The 21,431-nt window shown below is 41.9% G+C and overlaps 1 protein-coding gene across 1 annotated transcript in view; it reads right to left on the bottom strand.

Annotated features, from left to right (window-relative positions):
* Positions 1-21,431, bottom strand: part of GABBR2 (gamma-aminobutyric acid type B receptor subunit 2) — a 581,362-nt gene that overhangs the window by 260,643 nt on the left and 299,288 nt on the right. The window contains exons 5-7 of the mRNA XM_066578831.1: positions 12,609-12,674; positions 9,986-10,174; positions 9,138-9,374 (exon numbers count right to left, since the gene is read on the bottom strand). Of these exons, the coding sequence (XP_066434928.1) occupies positions 9,138-9,374; positions 9,986-10,174; positions 12,609-12,674 (492 nt within the window). The remainder of the gene's footprint in view (positions 1-9,137; positions 9,375-9,985; positions 10,175-12,608; positions 12,675-21,431) is intronic.

Genomic DNA, 21,431 nt, shown 5'->3' with positions numbered 1-21,431 from the left:
TTAGTGATGCTTAAACATTAGTTACAGCCCTATGGCTCTACCTAAACAGTAGGGCTAGCTATATACCAGAACCCCTACAATATCACAAGACAAAATGTATTACCCATACTGCACATTAATGTCATCATTCAACATAGCAGAGTGATGTCTGTGATTCCATTACCCATATAATACTATCAGCCAAAGCAATGTCCTTTTAATACTCTATAGTTGAAGCCAAATAGTAAACTAACAATAGTCTTGCCCATTATCTGCTATAGAAGTACCTATACCATAGCTAACAGTTCCACTGTGCCACTCTCTTCCCTTACCTACTGATACCCATATAGGATGTATCATTTTTGATTATTACTTATTTGTTATTAACAATAAAGCTTATCTAATACGAGGCATAATCTATTAACCCTTTCCAATCCACTGTCTGATGTCTGAAGACATTCTGATTGAAGGCTGTAAAGCTTCCAATGTTGGAAGACGTCCGGCAGGGTATTCTTACTGTATATTACTGGCCGCTCTGTTGTCAGGGGGCCTCTCCAGCATGTCCCATACCACAGTACTGGCTCTAGCCAGCAGATGGCGCCATTGTATAATGTCGGAAAGAGAAAATCCCCTAGGAAACCCTGAATCCAAAATTGGATTGCATAGGGTTAAACTGTATTATACAAGCAGAAACTCCAAGTCAATATTAAAAGTAGTTTATTTGCTGTAACTGTATGCTTAACATAAACCAACATACTTGAGTATTTAGCATTTTCAAATAGGATCTATACACTTCTGGCTCAAGAGTTTGTTCCACAAGGTTTATTTGCCATATCTAAGAGACTATTTCTAAGTAGTATTCCTGAGGGACTATGTATGAGGAGTAAATAGGTGTCAAAGCCAGAAGCAAAGGAATTAATGAATACTAAGACAACTTTAGTGATCTAATGGTACGAATGTGAAGAAATGGCTCCATTAGAAAAACAACCTTGTATCTCCATGAATACATAAAATCTCTTTTATCCAATCAATGGAAATAACTGCAGGTATTCAGAATTATCAGTCCATCCTTTTCTAAGGCAGCTGTCTATATACCGAAAATGAAAGAGTTTCTTACACTTGTTCGTAGCTCACAAAATTGAATCTGCAATTGGAACACCTCTCTAAGGAAGTAAACTAGTTTAGGATTGAAATTGTGTCTTCCCAGGAAGAGGAGCAGCGATGTATGAAGAACTGATCCAACGAACAACATTAGACCTGACAAGTTTGGAGCCTCTCCAGGTGAGGTCAGTTAGTTCTAGAAGTTTTATTAAAGGGGTTGTCCCGCGGCAGCAAGTGGGTCTATACACTTCTGTATGGCCATATTAATGCACTTTGTAATGTACATTGTGCATTAATTATGAGCCATACAGAAGTTATAAAAAGTTATTCACTTACCTGCTCCGTTGCTGGCGTCCTCGTCTCCATGGTTGCCATCTAATTTTCGCCGTCTAATGGCCAAATTAGACGCGCTTGCGCAGTCTGGGTCTTCTTATCTTCTCAATGGGGCTCCGTGTAGCTCCGCCCCGTCACGTGCCGATTCCAGCCAATCAGGAGGCTGGAATCGGCAATGGACCGCACAGAAGCCCTGCGGTCCACGGAGGGAGAAGATACCGGCGGCCATCTTCAACCGGTAAGTAAGAAGTCACCGGAGCGCGGGGATTCAGGTAAGCGCTGTGCGGTGTTCTTTTTTAACCCCTGCATCGGGGTTGTCTCGCGCCGAACGGGGGGGTGGGGGTTAAAAAAAAAAAACGTTTCGGCGCGGACAACCCCTTTAACACAGGTAGTAACTGAGAAAGTAGGATTCCAAAATTACCTAGCACTAACTTACACTATAATATCAGTCTTCCCAATCCAGAGATAGAAGTATACAGGTATTACTTCTCATTTTAATGTGTCCTTGCAAAGTATCACATAAAGAAGAGAGGCACACAACTCTACGGCAAAGTGTCAGTTGTATTTCATAAAGGTAGAAGGCGTGGCCTAATTTGTGTTATACTATTTATGCAGACAAATCATTAAACCATGGAAACTATCTATATTTATGATTGTAAATCAGTCCTATATGTGCTTAGGAGTGCAGTGGATGGTCCTACATAGTGATTGACATTAGAAATGAGCGAGTATGCTTGTCCGAGCTTGATGCTCGAAGTACTCGTTACTCGAGCTGAGCACCACACGGTGCTCGGCTACTTGAGAAAATGGAGTTCTGGATGGGGGGGTGGTGGAGAGAGAGAGAGAGAGAGAGATATGCAGGCAGCTACCGAGCATGGGTCAGCATGGAAAATGCTTGAGTCTCCCATTGACTTCAATGGGGTTCGTTACTTGAAACGAGCTCTCGAGCATTAGAAAAAGTTTGGCTCGAGTACTGAGCACCCGAGCATTTTGGTGCTCGCTCATCTCTAATTGACATCCATTTTTATGTATGCACTGTCACAGAGGAGGCTGTCAATCACTGAAAAGACCGCCTATTGGACTCAAAGAAAGATCAAGGAGTCTAATGACAGTTACATTGTATCTTATGCCATGAAAGATCTATATGAATCTGCCCAATATCTCCTACTCTATAAGATGCTGCCTGTATATCAGAACCCATTTTGCATGTGACAGGTTCCCTTTAAGACATAGAGAAACCAAGTATGTTTTGTTAAAATTATATTGATTACAATATCTGGAGATACATTAACCCTTTCCAATCCACTGTCTGACGTCTGAAGACATTATGATTTAAGCTTCGATGTTGGAAGACGTCCGTCGGGGGTTCTCTTACTGTATATTGCCAGCCTCTCTGCGGTCAGAGCCTATCCAATGTGTCACCTCATGCAGTACTGGCTTTAGCCAGCAGATAGCACTGTTGTATAACAGCAGAAAAAGAGTAAGCCCCCTAGGAAAACCAGGATACAAATTGGATTGGAAAGGGTTAATTATACACTGCAATATTATAACTGGCGCATCATTCCGGTTGAAACATTTACTAGTGTCAATTATCACATGTGCTCCGTCTGATTCCAATCATTTCTAGTGTATACCAAGTTAATTTATCTTGTATCTTTCTGAGTACTTTCATTGTTTAGGTAAAAGTATAAACATATAAAAGACAAGACAAAATAAGGTCAGTCTGACACGAACGGATTTGAATTGTGAATTCCGCGCTCGCGTCCGCGCAGATGATCATTGAAAAGCATGTACTTTAGATTTGTTCTTCACACTCACGGATACGAATTGAATATCTGTGAGCAGAAGAAAGATCTATGCTCTATTTTGCCGCAGATGGCCTCCATTGACGTCAATGGAGGTGTCCGACCCGCAGCCCATACACATTTAACATATGGGCTGCAACAGTGCGGGAAATATAAACAAAGAAGGAAACCCTGTACTGCGTTTGACCACCTGCGAGCCTCCGCGGTCATCTGGAATACAAGTACTTGCAGAACGCAGAGCCACCGGACGGGATTACAGCTGTGGGCTTCCCGCATGCGGAATCCGACCCGTTCGTGTGAGCCCGGCCTCATACTGTAACGATAAACTGCTTTGGCATTTTATTATTTTTCTAAATCATTGTATAAGAAGGATAACAGAAGGGCTTGTAAACAAATTCTATTAAGGAAAGACATATTTGAAGGACAAGAAGCTGCAAAATGGATGTCAAATAAATTAATGTCAAAATTAGCAAAGAGTCTTTTATACAAGAGTCAGGTCTGCCACAAGGCACATATAAAATTGAAGTACATGCAACATTTCCGAAAGGAAAATCTCCCTAAGGAATGTTATAGATTCAACTCATTAAAGTGACTCCCTTGGCAGTCTAACTCTATTACATCTAGAGTCATACCGCTCCACTGTTTTAGTTACATTCAACTGAGCAATGGAAACAATGTTCTACACAAATAATAAAGCCCAATGTATAATCTGGATTCTGAAAGTATGACACCAGTCACATATTTGCCTGGTAGAAAGTATATGTTGAGCTAAAGTAGATTTAGTTAAAGGGGTTCTCTGGGAAGTAAAAAAGAAAAAAAACTAAAATAAATAAACAGGGTAATATATATAGAGTCATAACTACTAGAGATGAGCGAGCATGCTCGGATAAGGCAGTTACTCGAGCAAGCATTGTTCTTCTCAAGTAAATGCATTCTCGTCTGAGCAGGCTCGGGGGGGAGGGGGGGCGAGAGTGAGAGAGATCTCTTTTCCCCCCGCTCACCCACGCCACCCCCCGAGCCTGCTCAGACGAGAATGACGTCACTCGAGAAGAGCGATGCTCGCTCGAGTAACTGCCTTATCCGAGCGCGCTTGCTCATCTCTAATAACTACTAATAACTACCTTTACTTAGTTAGTTGGCACTGTTGCTTTAATTTCCTCACTAAAGGTAAGACAGCACCAAATGCTTCTAATATATTGCAGTTGATCCCAATGACGATCAAACTTGGTTCTTAAACGTATAGATTTCTTATTAGTTGAAAGATTGTTAGTAAAGCGATCCCCAATATTACACCCCAGTGCCATCTTGAAATCTTTACTAATGACTTTCCAACTGTATTCCTGCTAAATGAACTTGATGGAGAAATCCCCCACTTCATGCAGTAAAGTTGCTTTCTCAGAGCAATTTCTTTCCAAGCAAGAAAGCTTACATTTCATAAAACTAGTTAATTTATCTTTAAATCTGTCAAAATAACAGAGATAACATCAAGGTATTGCAGTTATGTAGCAACATTCATCACCCCAGTAGCTGCATTATAGGACATACTGTTCCCACTACCCTAAATGTAGGCAGATATATGAAGGGGTGTATGACGATCCCATCACAGTCCCCTAAACCCAGAGGCAGGCTTTCCCATCAAAGAAACAATGATTATGCCTAAGTGTAAATTCCAGCATCTCCTAAATGAATTCATTCTGCCTCTATTCCTCAAGTAATAGGAAACTGCTATTAGGTTTGCTTGGTAAGTGATAGATGTATAAAGAGATTCTACACTGATTTGCAGTAGAAGACAAATCTCTCGAACCTTAAGATTAAACAATTTCTTTAGAACATCCCCGGCATCAAGAGCAAAGGATAGCAAATATCTGAGAAATGGTTGCAATTTGGAGTCAATATATTTACCTAAGCGACCCTTAGACCCTCATTTCCAGAGATGATGGTCCTACCCGTCGCTTGGTTACATTTTTATGACTGTTGGACAATAGGAAAACAGTAGTAACACTCGGATTAATAACCTTTCAAGTACTGATGTTTGTTTTTACTAATGATTTGGATCACTTTCCAGTTGTACATAATCAGAGTTTGGTGCATCACCACACAAGCATAACCTACTTCTTTCGAAAGGACACTAATGCCAACTCTGTCAAAGGGACAAAAAAACCACCTCAGGAAGGTCACATTACTCATGGAGAACAGCATGCTCAGCCATACTCAGATTGTCAAAAGACCAGATACAGATAATCAGTATGAATACATATAATTAGGAATACTTCATCATATTCCGCACATACTCCATACTGGCATAATGCTATGCCAACACATGCACAACACAAGTCTAAATGAGGCCTACACAATATTTCACAGAAGCCACTGAGAAAGAACCAGGATGCCCCAATATTGAGATAGAAATAGCATTATAGGCTGTCAATCGAAGCCCTTGAGGAACCTCCACAGATTGTCTTTGAAGCACTAAATAGCATACATTATGCTGTCAAAACATGGTAAAGCAAAAAATTCTATTTGCTTTCAGGTCTGTGTTAGGTTCAGAATCTTGCACCCCATAGAGTCCCCATGACTCTTTGACACAGGCACCTTGGGAAACTAGGAAATCAAGTTTACAGTAGCACAAGAGAATCCCATATAAACAACATTTTTGCCGATTTCTTAACCTGATCACCATCTCTATTGAGGTACTTTTCTAGCCGGAAGAGCAAGTCCCTGCTGTAAAAAACATTTATCCTGCTCATATACAGTAGCAATTTTCAGACCACTTTTTGATCATTTTGTGCAAGCCTCAAAAGTCTTTCTTCAGATTTGCTAAAGTTGGTACTATAGAAAATAGTGTTTTAAAATATCCCAGTTTTAGTTCTGTAAGAGAATAGTAGGGGTAGGAGCAAAATGTGGCCTGGACTTGTTGTATGAATGGCACACAGTCTTGGACATCAAATCCCACCGGCTACATATTTTCATTATGGTAAATTCTCATATATATTCTTGGTATATAATATTTTATATTGCCATAATAAAAAATAAATCTCTTATTCTCATCTGTTTCAGGGATCTATATTAACCTACCATTGGTGGGGGTCGACATGTACATCTACTATCTGGTATTAGTGATAAGCGAACGTTTGAAAAGTTCGGTTAGGCCAGTTTGATAAAGTTTTGCAAAAAGTTTGTTTTGGCCCAAATTAGTTTGAACTGAACGGGATGTTCCCCCAAACCCCTAAAACAGGTGTATTACACTGTCTAAGAGCCATAAAACCCACATATAATACTCTGAGGGTGTTATAGAGGGCTTTTATGGCTCTTAGACATTGTTATGCATCATTGTTAGGAACTAGTGTTGAGCAAAACAAGTCAGTAAAACCCTGTTTCGGGTAGAACTTTGTGGGTTCTATTGGTTCGGTTCCCTCAACGCTACCTGTTATCATTAAGTTCACAGAACCATTATCACTAAAGATGAGCGAATATACTCATTTCCAGTAATTACTCGATCGAGCACCGCGATTTTCGAGTACTTCCGTACTCAGGTGAAAAGATTCGGGGGGCACAGGGAGGCGTGGCGGAGCGGGGGGTAGCAGCGGGGAACTCTCTCTCTCTCTACCTCTCCCCCCCCACTCCCCACTGCAACCCCCCACTCACCCACGGCGCCCCCCGAATCTTTTCACCCAAGTACGGAAGTACTCGAAAATCGCGGCGCTCGAGCGAAAAAGGGGCGTGTCTCTAATTATCACATATGCTGTACATGATATAACTGACATAACAGCAGTAGTTATGTAGTAGGTTTACAATGCAATTTAGTTCTTGTCACCCATAAAAAAAACTCCTGCACATGGCATAATTGCTTTTGCTTTACTGGCTTTTCAACATTACTTGGGGGTCTATAGAGAATCGTTAAGAAATAAATTTAAGGGAACAGAAGTAAAAAATCTTTGACACAAATGAGATTACCATGTGAAAATGTCTACAGATAAAGCAAACTTACTTGATTTCACATTTTAAAAAAGCTGAAAAGTGTGACTGTAATGTCAAACGAATGACAGTTGTCAGAGGACTATGGAATATCCCATGTGACATCGGCATTAGGCATAAGTTAGAAGGATCAAAGTGAGCATCTTCCTTTTCTCTAATTTAGTCAATTTTCACCAAGTCTACAGCAGTCTTCCAGGATATGTAAAATGGTCAAAATTAATTTAACAAGGGACTTTTCTTGATACTAAATTTCATAAAAATAAGACAGACATGAAAGAAAACAAAATCGTCATAGCCATAATTGATTGTGTGTTGCCACTTACTTGTGCTCCATCAACAACTCTGGTACAGCTATGCCAAATGTAAAATTGCCATTTGATGGGTTGGAATCTAACTATATTGTACCACAATGGCTGTAAATCAGGTTATGATGATGCGTTAGTCATGTTAACAATTGCTAGAGCTGTACCAATTGTAACAAAAAAAAAAATCACATACCGTATTCTGTACTCTCTGTGTACTAAAGAATGGAATTTATTCCATAGGAATTGACACCATTTGATTACCTTTTTCCACCCCTCTCCTCCCTACTGTTCCCTTCAGTATCCTCTCCCCCTTAGGTTTTGTTGACCATACATTGTGCCACTGTTGGTGCCTTGTTTCTATTTTCTACATGTTTGACTAATTTCTGTTCTTACAAGTGTAATTTCTATCTGCCTAGTTTAAGACTACTAGTAATTATTAGGAAATTATAGTACCAGTGTTTCTGGTGGTGCAATGCGCAACACAGCTGTGCTACATGGTACATCACACACAGCTGTACTACATCCATCCTGACCTCACACATCACACACACTGCCTGATTCATACACACAGAGCTCTGCTACATGGTACATCCATTATGATCTCCACACATCACACACAGCTCTGCTACATGCATCCTGATAACCACACATCACACACAGCTCTACTACATGCATCCTGACCCCACCCATCACGGACACACACACACACCACATGATACACACAGCTCAACTACATCCTGATTCACACACACAGCTTTGCTACATGGTACATTCATGATGATCCCCACAGATCACACAGCTCTACTACATCCTTCTTGATTCCAACACAAGACAAACACAGCTTGACTCCTTCCACATCAAAGACATCACCACTGGTCCTTGAGCCCACCGGATCTCTCTGGTGGTAAGTGGTTATCTTCTGTCAGGATCACTGAGTTGTGTGTGAGATATTAATGGCTTAGTTGTATTCTCATTGTGTTATTTTTGTCCTCCCCTTTTCAAGAGCCCTAACTGTGCTGTTCTTCTGTCAGTAAGGCTGTGTGTTTTATATATCATATAGGATCTGTGATGACGTCCAACAGGGGGTGGAGCATGGGAAGAACCCACATATAGTACATTCTGCAAAATGACTCCTCCAACAGCAGTGATATCACCACAGGTCCTTTAGCTGACCGGATCTCTGTGGTGGCGGTAGGTCAGTGTATTATGTCAGAACTGCTGAGTTATGTCTGAGATAAGAACGGCTTAGTTGTATTCTCATTGTGTTATTTTTGTCCTTCCAAGAGCCCTAACTTTGTTGTTCTTCTGTCGGTCAGGCTCTATGTTTTTTTTTTATGTTGTAGGACCTTTGATTTAGTCACCAGAGGATGGAGCGATGGCGTCACCAGGGATGGAGCATTAGAAGCACTCACATACTCACAGACAAGTGGTCGTTAGTAGTTTGACTGATGTGTACAATGACCAACAATTTATATTTTTGTATTTCTCAGTAGATATATTGATATCCTATTTGTTTTCATTTTCTTTTCGGTTTCCTGTATTTGAATGGACCTTTTCTTCTCCGCCTTTCCATTTTTGGGTGTATTGTTGAAATATTTCAATAACAACTACAGTTGTAAAAAGAATGGAATTTACTTACTGTTACTCCAAAGAAGTTTGTTTCATTCATTGCATCGAGGAAAATTTTCCCAAGCTTGTGGTTTGTATAGTTAAAGTCCTGAATGCTTTGATGCCGATTGGTAGCATTAAGATATTCCATTGCTCTGTGTAGTGTCTTGGCTATTACCCATATTCCATCATAAGCGTAACCGTGAAATTTACTGGGCTCCACATCTGACCTCTTCTCGTTGTACTCTTTTTCATACTGTTGTGGGGTCTAAATGAAATGGTAAATCATATGAATATTCCTGCCATTCTCAGATGAAAAAAAAAAAATCACATATACATATGTATTCTACTTTAACTTTCTGCAAATTCTGTTAAACGGGATGGGCCATCAATAGTTGGAGGGTACTACTTAGTATTCCAAACAATCAGCTGATATCAAGCCAGCTGTCACTGTAGACAGAGCAGGAAGCAGATATCTCTGCCCATAGTGCAGCGGCCTGGTTGGGTAGTGCAGGCACAACTCCCATTGAATTCAATGATAGCTGTGCTGCAATACCAACCTAGGCCACTGCACTATGGACAGTGCTGTCTGCTCCTGATCAGTTCACAATGACAGAGGACAGGCAAATCATACTATAATAATGTGTAATGATAACTGCTATGAAGACATTTAATGTTGCTATCAGTTACAATCTTGTATCTTGAGTATTTTTGACTTCCTTACTTAGTGTAGTCTCTCCGTGAATTCACTTGACTATGGATAGAAATTTGTGCTTTTTTTGTTACAGTCTACTTGAGAGTACTAAAATATATTATGTATGTGCTGTGATTGCAATTGGTTTCATTGTTGAGCAGTTTTCTTTGTCGTTAATAGCTCACCCGTCCTGATATAGTCTTGATATTTTTTGTGCTAAGAGGTTCAAAATCCACTGCAACATATCCTTCCATGGCCGTGAGTAGATTTTTACTTGAACAGGTGGAAGAATTGGCCTGTTGCCACCATAGTGCTTGGTACCACCCAGGAATTATCCATTGATATTTACTGCCATACATATCTTCATTATAAGCCTAAAAATGGGGAAAAACATACAGTAAATGTTAAAAAAAATCCATGGCAATTAATTTATACACTCTAAAGCTTAAACTTATCATCAGCATTATTGTTGATAGTTTTTGGCAGCCCTTGTAGGCCTTTGGGGCTTAGCTTATGGCCAAGTCCTATTTTTGTAATGAAATCAGGAGAGGAGATACTTGTGCTAATGTTTGTGTACATTTACAAGTTTTCAATTATTCAATTAACAATCCCAAAGGCCGTAGGCTAAAGGCCCATTTAGACACAACGATTATCGCTCAAAATTCGTTCAAAAGCCGTCTTTTGAGTGATAATCGTTGTGTCTAAATATGCCCATCTCTTGCTGTTCAGCTGAATGATGGTTTTCAGTTCTGCTTGAAAACTTTTGTTCAGCATAACAGCTGATAAACAGGACTGCATGTTGTGTTTTGCCAGTGGAGATTACAGCTGATAACATTGCTACAACTGTTCTCAGTTCATAGCCCTGCAGGCAGAACAGCTGGTAAGCTGGACTGTGTCTGCTGTCCATGGTGCTGAATTCCCCATGGGGAGCCTGGCCGAACAATGGAACTAATTACAGAGCTTAGACCTCCTGCTGAGTTTTGTAACAGCTCCCAGAAGTTCATTTGCATGCAAATGAAGCTAATAAAGAACTGATAGCAATTAGTGTCAATTAGTACTTTATGCAAAACAATCATTGATCTTTTGAAAGATATCTGTGTGTGTAAATGGGCCTCAAGACTAAAATGGTGAGAAGCCCTGCTCCTGAACATTTCACTAAAGGGCCCTTTAGACAGGATGAGGGTCGGGCAAATGACATTTGCTGCACCATCAGTAAGCAATGACGAGTGTACCTGCAGCCCATATGCAATGTTACATACGGGCGGATGTGATTTGCAGATCCTTGCAGGTTACCCGCTCGAAGATCCAAAATTCAGGCCGCCCATAGGGAAGCATGGGTGTCCACTAGAGATGAGCGAGCGTACTCGGCCATGCCCCTTTTTCGCCCGAGTGCCGCGATTTTCAAGTACTTCGGGCGAAAAGATTCGGGGGGCGCCGTGGGTGAGTGGGGGCTTGCAGCGGGGAAGTGGGGGGGAGAGTGAGGGTTCCCCCTGTTCCCCGCTGCTACCCCCCACTCCGCCACACCTCCCCCAGCCCCCCGGCGCCCCCCGAATCTTTTCACCCGAGTACGGAAGTACTCGAAAATTGCGGTGCTCAATTGAGTAATTACTCGAAACGAGTAGGTTCGCTCATTTCTAGTGTCCACACCTGAATTAAAGATGTAGATTTGTTTTGCGGATCTTGGGGTCCGGAAAACAAATCGCAGGATGCTCCATTTTAGTACGGATTCCGTGCGGACGGCTTCCATTGAAGTCAATGGAAGCTATCCGATCCGCGCCCCGTCCGGCACTTCCCCACTTCCTGGCCGACACTTCCACACACATCCGCAGTACAGAAAAAAAGAAGACCCGGACAGGTACGTGCGGTCGCTGGCTGCAGGCAGGGTGGGATTTCATGGCGGTCTCCCTGCGTGCAGAATCCAACCCGCCCGTGGACATGAGGCCTTAGGGTACTTTCTCAGAGTGCGTAATTATTCTGCAAGACACACTTAAAGATGCAGAAAATTCTGCAGCAAAATCCACATCTAGAAATGTAGAGTAGCAGATTTAACTGTGTCTTTAGCTGCATCTTGAGGAATAATTCTGCATTGTGTGAAAGCAACCTAATGGATAAGCAAGTAACCTTTTGGTGGGTAGCGGGGGATGTTAGGTAGGGGGGTAGGTTATTCTAAAATGGATTGCCACTAAATTAAATATTCAATTTTTCTTCTAAATCATACATAATTGTTTAATTAGAATCACTAAAAAATACTCATCTTTGAACATCCTCCTAATGTGTCTAGTGACGGAAAAGTCACTTCTAGTGATTCTTATTGCTGCGCAATAGCAGGGATCACTCCACCACTCATGTACAAGAGGATCCAATGAGTGAGTCTACCAGCAGTAGGCACATTAACAGCATGCTCTGAAAGGGTATGGGGCGCCTTAACAACTATATAATAGCAATATCTAGACACAAGACTATTTCTAAACAATTATTCTGAGCCATTGGCATGTACGAGTATTATATCGTCATTTATGTTCTAACGGCATACTATGCTGCTGTGCCACTTCATCACCAGTAGGATACGGCTAATTTGTGGACCATCAAAAAATATTTCAATTAAAAAGTTGTTCGTCTGCATGATATCGTAGAGGCGTGTAATATTTAATTGTAAGACACCAACTTTACATTATGGAGGAAGCCGTTATTCAACAGTGGTTATAGGGGTTGCCAAACAACCTTGAGTCTCATAGTTTCATGCAAGGCTCCTTAATGATGACACTTTCATATCATTCTAATTTCAAAATAATAACCATGTTGACTTACACAACAGAAGACCTTTGCTGCCATATGCTCGTCAAATTGGCCAATAATTATCCGTACATCGTTGCCCTATACAAAAGCAAGGAAAATCCCATTAATGTAGTATGTCACATGTGTCACATGTCACTGTTAACGTTTTATAAGAAAGAAAGGATGGCACATAGTAATTTTTGCAGAAAACCTACACATGTTGGAAGTTTACATTCTTTTTTTAAGATACAACAGTATTGGGTTGGGTTGACATTTGCATTGCCTTTTCCAGTTGTCTATTCCTAAAATAACAGAGTGTCCGATCAGTGATGGGGTCAGTTGGGTGCCATTGTGCCAACTCTCTTTTTGTCACTTTGATGTGAAGAATAGTGCTGTCCCTTCTGACCGCTTTTCTTTAAATAAGCAGGCCAGTAAACGAGCCAAGGACTCTAAACGCAACATCTGAAAGAAGCAATGAAGAAAACCCGGGCCTGGCTGCATGGCTGGTAAAGGGTTACCTTGGCTCAAAGGAATTCAGCATTACCCCATCAAAAGCTCTAGAGTCAAGTTCTAATAATTGAAGAACCACAAGATTCAACTGGCTGACCGGTGGGTAATCATACTGATTGGAATTTCGCATCCCCCATCAAAAAATTTCAAAGTCAGGGAGATGTAAATCCTGGGAACACTGGAAATCAGCTACTCTGGCTGCACGTTGTTCTCTGGGATTACTTACAGAGTGCATCCAGCATAGAGGATTCAATCAGGACTCACATCTATCCCGGATCGCTTCACGCTCTCCTAAGAGGCACAGAATTTCCTTTACCTGTTGCAAAACAGAATCCCACTACCTCCAATATCACCTCCATCACTCAGCTCAAATGTTCACACTGCATGGCCCAACCATCCACTTGCTTCGGCTTTTCCGCCACTTCCTGGTGCAGGTGCTGTTTTTCCAACATGGAAGAAAACAACCCCTTCACAGCTGTCCATTCAGCTCACCAAGAAGGATACAAAGGACAACACAATGCCCTGGTAACAGCTGCAGCCATCCGTTGGGCATGCAGAAGAGTTAACAATAACAAAAAGCCCAATGGAGCCATTTGTTTGCATGGGGAACTCAATCCATAAAACATAACTCCTCACAACGGGGCATTATAGTAATGCAGGTGCATGCTCTTCCCAAAGCCCTGGTCTAGCCATCACACTGGCCTTCATCCACTCAGTAGGGTCTGTTTCTGGGACCATTTCATATTGGTACAACATCTACAGCTAGCAAGCTTAGAATACCTGAGGCAGAGACATGGAGACTGGGGCGCTGGCGCTCAGACTGTTTTGCAAGTTATTTTGTCAAAATGTATTGATTTGATAGTTGAATGCTTCTACCCTCCGACAAAGGGTGTCAGTGTTGGACTCAAGTATCTAGGGTCCACTAGTAAAAATAATTCCAGGGGCTCACTGAACAGTTACATGCAAATATTACCTAGCACAGCACAATGCACTGTTCATCTGTTGGGCAAGAGGCCGGGGACACACTCCTGGCTCATAGCCCACTGGGGATCACCTGTTCTTCTGTGGGCTATTCGGAGCCTGACAGGAGTAGTTGATTGGACACAGCTATCTATATTGGTGATGTGATTGAGCTCTGGGTTTCAAGGAAATAGATGTCATCTGGGTCCAATCTGGACCAAGTTTTTGGCATTCAAGATGGCTACAATTTCTAGCTACCTAATGCACACTGTGCACTGCTCTCTGATTGTCCAGTGCTAATCATGTGAGCAGCTTTTCCCAATCAGAGAGCAGGCACGGTGCCTTTGTAGTCAAACCCTACCAATGCATTGTGTGGATAAGGTAGTCTGAAGATTGCTTTGACCATCTTAGATGTCTGAAAATGGTAGCTGGAGCTGGTAGATCAGAGACATGGCAGAGAAAAACAACTGTAGAATGATCCTGGGAAAGACTTTTGTCTCGAAATAGGAGGGTTGCTTTAAAGAAGTTTATTTGTATAACCCTGAGAAGAAAAAGGAAATGGGGGATGTGATTGAAATCTTTACGTATTATTATTTACCAAACATAAGGGCAGACTAGATGGACCACATGGCCTTCTGCCATCAATCTTCTATATCTCCATAATGCTAGTATGTTCTTATGAGGCAAAGGGTGTTGTTGGGCCTCCTTTACATTCATTAAAACTCAACATTTCTTCTAATTCCAGACATTAATTTGCCAAATGGATTTCACAAATTTTGCTCCAGATTTTTTACTGCTAGGTCAGCCATCCATTGAATGGTATAATTTTTGTCCGAAAGTCTTTAAAATGTCTCAAACATATTATTTATAGTGCAATATTTTTTGTGCGAATTACACATTTTAATCCTGAAAACAAGCTCCGCCATGTCCTCATGTTCATTGTCTTGACTCATTATGGCATTATAATTACCATGCAAACACAAGACAAAAAAAACACTATGAAGCTTTGAAGATTAGACAAGGTTCTATCATTAAAATAGATTTGGTGAAAACTAAATAAATAATTGAAAGCATTTTATAATAGAGCGCCACTGTCCTCAGCTGACAGGAACCGCAGCTCTCAGGAAGCTCTTCTTCCTTTATGGTAATTTCTAATAAATAATATATTACTAGCATTTATAACAAATGCTAATCTGCATGTATGTTAAGGGGGTTTGGTGTGATCCACCTCCTTCCCTCTTTCTTTTTGTCTCCGTCACGGAAAATGTGAGTGAATCTCTTTTAGGGGGTCTCTCACACAAGCAGATTTGAATTGCAGATTCCCCGATCGCCGTCCGTATGGACAATACGTGGTAATATGTGGTGTAGCAAGCGGGGTGCACTTGCCTGCGGATCGTCAACTCTCAGACCAGAATGGGCACCAACCACGTAGAAGTACTCTCTGGAGACAAGGATTTCCCTTAAACCTGGCTCCTGACAGTCTTTATTCAGAGTACAACCAACATAAACAGAGTCCATATAACGTTCAACAAAACATAAAAAGTCCACATACACACCCCACCTGGGTGTTAAGGTTAGGGTGGTCACCCCTGTCGGACTCTGGCCTTTCCTAGGCCACCGGCCTGCAGCAGCTTAGCTCTGCTGCACAGGTCCGCTCTGGCTCTCTCAGCCAACATCTCTCTGGGTGTAGCAGGAATGTACTCTTATATCCAACTTCCTGACCACACCTATGGGCGTTTTCCCTTTTCTCAGGCACCAGAATGCCTGTCTGTTGCCCCCTACAGGCCGTTCTCTGTAGTGCACCTCTACAGTGGGCATTGAAATGCGTGGACTTTCACAGGTACGCTCACACTTGCGGATAAGAATTGCAGAAGAAAAGTTGCAGAATGCTTTACGTAACTGTGGATTCCGCATGTATGGGCTCCATTGATCTCTATGGATGCATTCCATCCGCAGCACATATGCAATGAACATTGCGTATGGATGTTGATTCGCTTGTAAGTTGCTAGGAGACCAGATACTAATGGAATAAAGAAAGCAGGAATTTGTGAGCAGACAATGCAGGATGGAGTCTGAGGAGCAACAACCATCCAGACTGTCTGCAGCCACTGCTGGGCTCCTCTACAAGAAGAAGTGTTTTTTTTGTTTTTTTTTAAATATTTTGTACCACTTCCCCAAAAAATAGTATAAGCCAGCCGAACCAAGGGAGCAGTATCCTGTCCTGAAGGCTCTCAATACAGCTCTCATTACGACCGCACAATAGAATGTCACCTGAGTGATAGAACGGTGCTTCCATGGGGTTGTCCAACATTCTGATGTCATTCCCTGCTTGTAATCTTTCTTCTGCGCCAATGATAAGCTGTCCATAGTTGTACATCCGCGCCGAAAACCACACGCATACATGACTATTCGCAACTCGTTTCCACGATCATTCACAGATCTTCTGCTATGGATATCTACACACGGAATCCGACCGGCTGGGCCTCACAGTTATATGAATAATTCTTAAATCGGTAGAAGAGAAGAAAGCTGCATGTCCATGGCAGAGTTAGTAGAATATGGAGTCCTGGCAGATCTGGCCTGTTGACTTGTCTAACATATGGAAACACCTTGCATACAGGGCTTCAGAAGGATGGCGAGAGTAATCTCAGGGCGTCAATCACCTGTCGATATCGCTCTCGCTAGTGAACTCTGAACTTGCATACTATGCTTCCAACTGTATCTCTAGGAATATGCAGTGCCTTTGCTATCTTCTTATATTATTTTCATTCTTTGCACAAGGCAATGATTTCTTATCTTAGCTTTTTGGACCACTCTCTTGACTGAGCCATATTTCTAACATGCAATCAAGCAGTAGAGTCAACAGAGCCCTAGCTAGTCAAAGGCATTTGATGTGTTTTATCTCAACCACACCTGAAGCAAATAATGAAGTTTGTGCTTAGTTGTATCAGGTGTACTTAAGACAACACTGATTTGCAATTTCAGAGGCTGAATAATTCTGAGACTACAGTAATCGTTAAAAGTGGTATTTTGTTTTGAATTTGGAGAAATGACTTGTTATGTCATGCGATTTACTTTTTTTTTTCTTTGATTGTCTTTTTTGCAAACAGTTCAGTACATTTGGCAAATGGGGGTTGAATCATTTTAATTGCAGCTGTATGTATGGACTATGTTTTCACCATTGCAGGTGAACTGTAGTTCTTTTCTGCCCACAAAAAATTCAGACACATTTTTTTTACACCTGAATGATTCAATATCTCATTCTGGCCAGTATCAATATCTAATTCAGTACCTAATTTATGATAGTAGAGTAATCATACAGTTATAGGCTTTCAGCAAAGCTTCAGCACTCTTACCCCTGTTTATCCAAAAATAAGACAGTGTCTTCTATTAATTTTTGCCTGGACACTATTTAAATTGACTTTTTTATTAACTGTAACTAGGCCTTAATTTTGGAGTAGGGCTTATAGTTCAAGCATCCTCAAAAATCCCGAAAAATCATTCTCCGTCCTCAAAAATCCTGAAAAATAATGCTAGGGCTTATTTTAGGGGTTGGTCTTATTTTTAGGGAAACAGGGTATATAGTTTAGGATGTTTAACCCCCCCTTGCAGATTACTCTGAGCTCTGTTCATTCTATAGGAAAAGAACATCACAGTTTTGGACGAGCAGCACTCGTTCTAGTTCAAACTGCTGTACTTCTGGTTCTATCAATGTTACCAACATACTTTTGGTGTCATTTTAAAGCGAAGAATCATGTCACTGTTAGAAGAGGAGCTACAGATGCTTGAAATGGGGTCAGGAGTATGAACTTACAGCAGTCATGTCTGTGTGCAGAGCAGGAGGGCAGCAGGAGATGAGCAGGCAGAGGAGAATGATCTGTAATTTTGCTCATGTTATCACCTCCCCCCCACTTGATAAATCAGCGAACATATTTGCTCTCTGATTGTCGCATATGGGGATCTTTTTTCCCAGTTAGGGCGCCCACCCACTGGCGATTTTTTTTCCTTTGCGTTTTGCGTTTTTTCTCAAGAGCAATTAGTATTGAATGTGCTCCTGTCCACTGGCGTTTTTTTTTGTTGGTCCGTTGCAATTTTTAACATAGGAACTGTCAGTTGCATATGTGTCCTTATTTTTCTCTTAATGCACCCATGAATGTCAATGGAAATTAACGAAAAAGCCGCGAAAAACGCGCCAAAAACGCGCGGAAAACGCTGCGTTTTTCACGCACGAAAATCGCAAACGCCAGTGGGTGGGCGCCCTAAGGGTGCCTACCCACTAGCGTTTTTTTTCCCTGCGAAATTCGCAGCATTTTTTTCTCTGCAGGGGTCTATAGGACTTGTAATGTTAAAATCGCGATCACGCAAAATCGCAATTTACCGCAAAATCGCGATTTTGCGCGATCGCGATTTTAACATTACAAGTCCCATAGACCCCTGCAGAGAAAAAAATGCTGCGAATTTCGCAGGGAAAAAAAACGCTAGTGGGTAGGCACCCTTAGGGCGCCTACCCACTGGCGTTTGCGATTTTCGTGCGTGAAAAACGCAGCATTTTCCGTGCGTTTTTCGCGGCGTTTTTGCGGCTTTTTTGCACCTTTTCCGTTAATTTCCATTGACATTCATGGGTGCATTAAGAGAAAAATAAGGACACATATGCAACTGACAGTTCCTATGTTAAAAATTGCAACGGACCAAAAAAAAAAACGCCAGTGGACAGGAACACATTCAATTCTAATTGCTCTTGAGAAAAAACGCAAAACGCAAAGGAAAAAAAATCGCCAGTGGGTGGGCGCCCTAAGAGAGTGAAAATATGAGCACTTCCTTAACAAATCACTCCTCTACATCTTTTAACCTTGCAGATGCCACAGTCACTGCTGACCACAACATCTAAATGTTTGACAGAAAAAGCTTGGTTTTAAGTTTTTTTCCCCTAACACAAGGCTTTAAATATTGAAAGAAAACTACACATAACTGATATTGCCCCATCCTGCATTCAATCTAGAGGCGGTATAACAGGGTACTAGAGCCACCATGCCCACCCATATCACATTTTGTATCCAAGTCAAAGGCGGTACAACAGGGTACTAAAGCCTTCATGCCCACCCATATCACATCTTGCATCCAAGCTAGGGGCGGTACAACAGGGTACTAGAGCCTCCATGCCTGCCCGTATCACATCTAATATCCAAGCTAGAGGTAGTACAACAGGGTACTAGAGTCTCCATGCCTACATCTCATCTAGTATCCAAGCTAGCGGTGGTACAGCAGGGTACTAATGCCTCCATGTCCCTCATATCACATCTTGTATCCAAGCTAGAGGCAGTACAACAGGGTACTATACCCTCCATGCCCCCTGTACCACATCTTGTATCCAAGCTAGAGGCAGTACAACGGGGTACTAGAGGCTCCATGCCTATCTGTATTACATCTTATATCCAAGCTAGAGGTGGTACAACAGGGTAGTAGAGCCTCCATGCCCTCCTTTTCCACCGTAGCATATCTTATATCCAAGCTAGTAGTGGTACAACAGAGTACTAGAGCCTCTAAGCTCTCCCGTATCACATATTGTATCTAAGCTAGTAGTGGTATAACAGGGTACTGGTACTAGAGCCTACATGCCCGCATGTAGCACATCCTGTATCCAAGCTAGTAGTTGTTCAACAGGGTACTAGAGCCTCCATGCCGGCCCGTATCACATCCTGTATCCAAGCTAGTAGTTGTACAACAGGGCACTAGAGCCTCCATGCCGGCCCGTATCACATCCTGTATCCAAGCTAGAGGCGGTACAACAGGATACTAGAGCTTCCCTACAAGGGGTCGGTACTCCATCGTAAATGACCCTTTTGCACTTTTATTGTAATCACTTACTTATATCAATGTTACAATCACAGAGAGACAGCTTCTGAGAACTCCTTCTAGGTGATAGATTTCTTTTTCACAATGAGCGTACAAGATGTCATACAGTTAATTTATGACTACTGGAGAACTGTATTTTTTAAAGCTAACATTTGGTGTGTCACTAAGGGGTTAAAATGCACTTAAGTAAAAAAAAAGAGAGTGACATTTTTAGAAGAGTTTTTCCAAATGTGAATATGCCTGTTTGGGGTTGAGTATCATCCTCATACCGTAGTTTAACAGTTGATTGATATTTACGGCGTAGAAGAAAAGTATACGGAGGATTAAGTCATTTTGCAGTGTCAAATGAGGACAGCAGCAGATTAGAGGTAGCAGGGATGAAATATGAGGTTAGTGTCTTATTAGCAAAATCTTAACACTCTCAGACAGATTTACTATTGAAAATTCACCACTTTGGGTGCAAATTGTGATAGGAAACTGTTTTACATATTTTGGACCACATTTATTATGTGTTTTAGACACTTTTAGACATTCTCTTGCCTTCCATGAAAAACAAATGTATCCCCTTCATGGAAAAAGTCAGGTCTAGAGATGAGCGAGCATACTCGCTAAGGACAATTACTCGATCGAGCATTGTCCTTAGCGAGTACCTGCCCGCTCGGAAGAAAAGGTTCTGCTGCCAGTGCAGGTGAGAGGTGAGTTGCGGCAGGGAGCAGGGAGGAGCGGGGGGGAGAGAGGGTGAGAGAGATCTCCCCTCTTTCCTTCCCGTTCTCCCCCGCCACTCCCAGCCCGCCGCTGGCAGCCGAACCTTGTCCTCCCAGCGGGCAGGTACTCGCTAAGGGCAATGCTCAATCGAGTAATTGCCCTTAGCGAGTATGCTCTCTCATCTCTAGTCAGGTCCTAAATGTTCCATCATGTACCAGAAATTGCACCACAATTTGGCATAACGTCTGGTCTAAACTAAGCCAACTAAATAGAGGTATAGAGTTAGACAAAAAAAACAGTTGAAAGTTATTAGTAGAGACCTCGCTCAAGGTCCTACACAGGATATATGTGGAACCTATTAAGGTTCACAGATTCTACCCTATGAGCTCCCCAGATTGCTTTAGGCGATGTGGACTTCTAGGCTTCCCCTTCCATATCTGTTGATCCTCTGGATGAATACACCAGTTATGGAGCAATGTTAGCCAACTAATTGAAAAAGTGCTAGCACTAGTTATTCCTTTTACCCCTATCTTTTGGGTGAGAGAACCTGGGGTCTCTGAAACATGCAATATAAATTGCTTCTATTTATCCTGAGGGTCACACACATGCTGGGCTCAGTCAGATGGGCGTTTTTTTGTTGCATGTGTTTTTGCGCAAAAACCATGCGCACCAAAATTTGTGTGTACGGAGCACGTGTCACGCTAAAAGAAAACGCACTTAGCTGCGTTTAAAATTCGCACATAAAGTGCAGTGACAGCTGCAGCAGGGCATTCCTTGTATGTGAATCCCCTGGATGCTGTCACATCCAGGGGTTTCACCTTGTGGTCA

Source organism: Eleutherodactylus coqui, chromosome 9 (assembly GCF_035609145.1).
Source record: "Eleutherodactylus coqui strain aEleCoq1 chromosome 9, aEleCoq1.hap1, whole genome shotgun sequence".
Lineage (NCBI taxonomy): Eukaryota > Metazoa > Chordata > Amphibia > Anura > Eleutherodactylidae > Eleutherodactylus > Eleutherodactylus coqui.
This window is presented reverse-complemented; position numbering and strand designations above follow the sequence as displayed.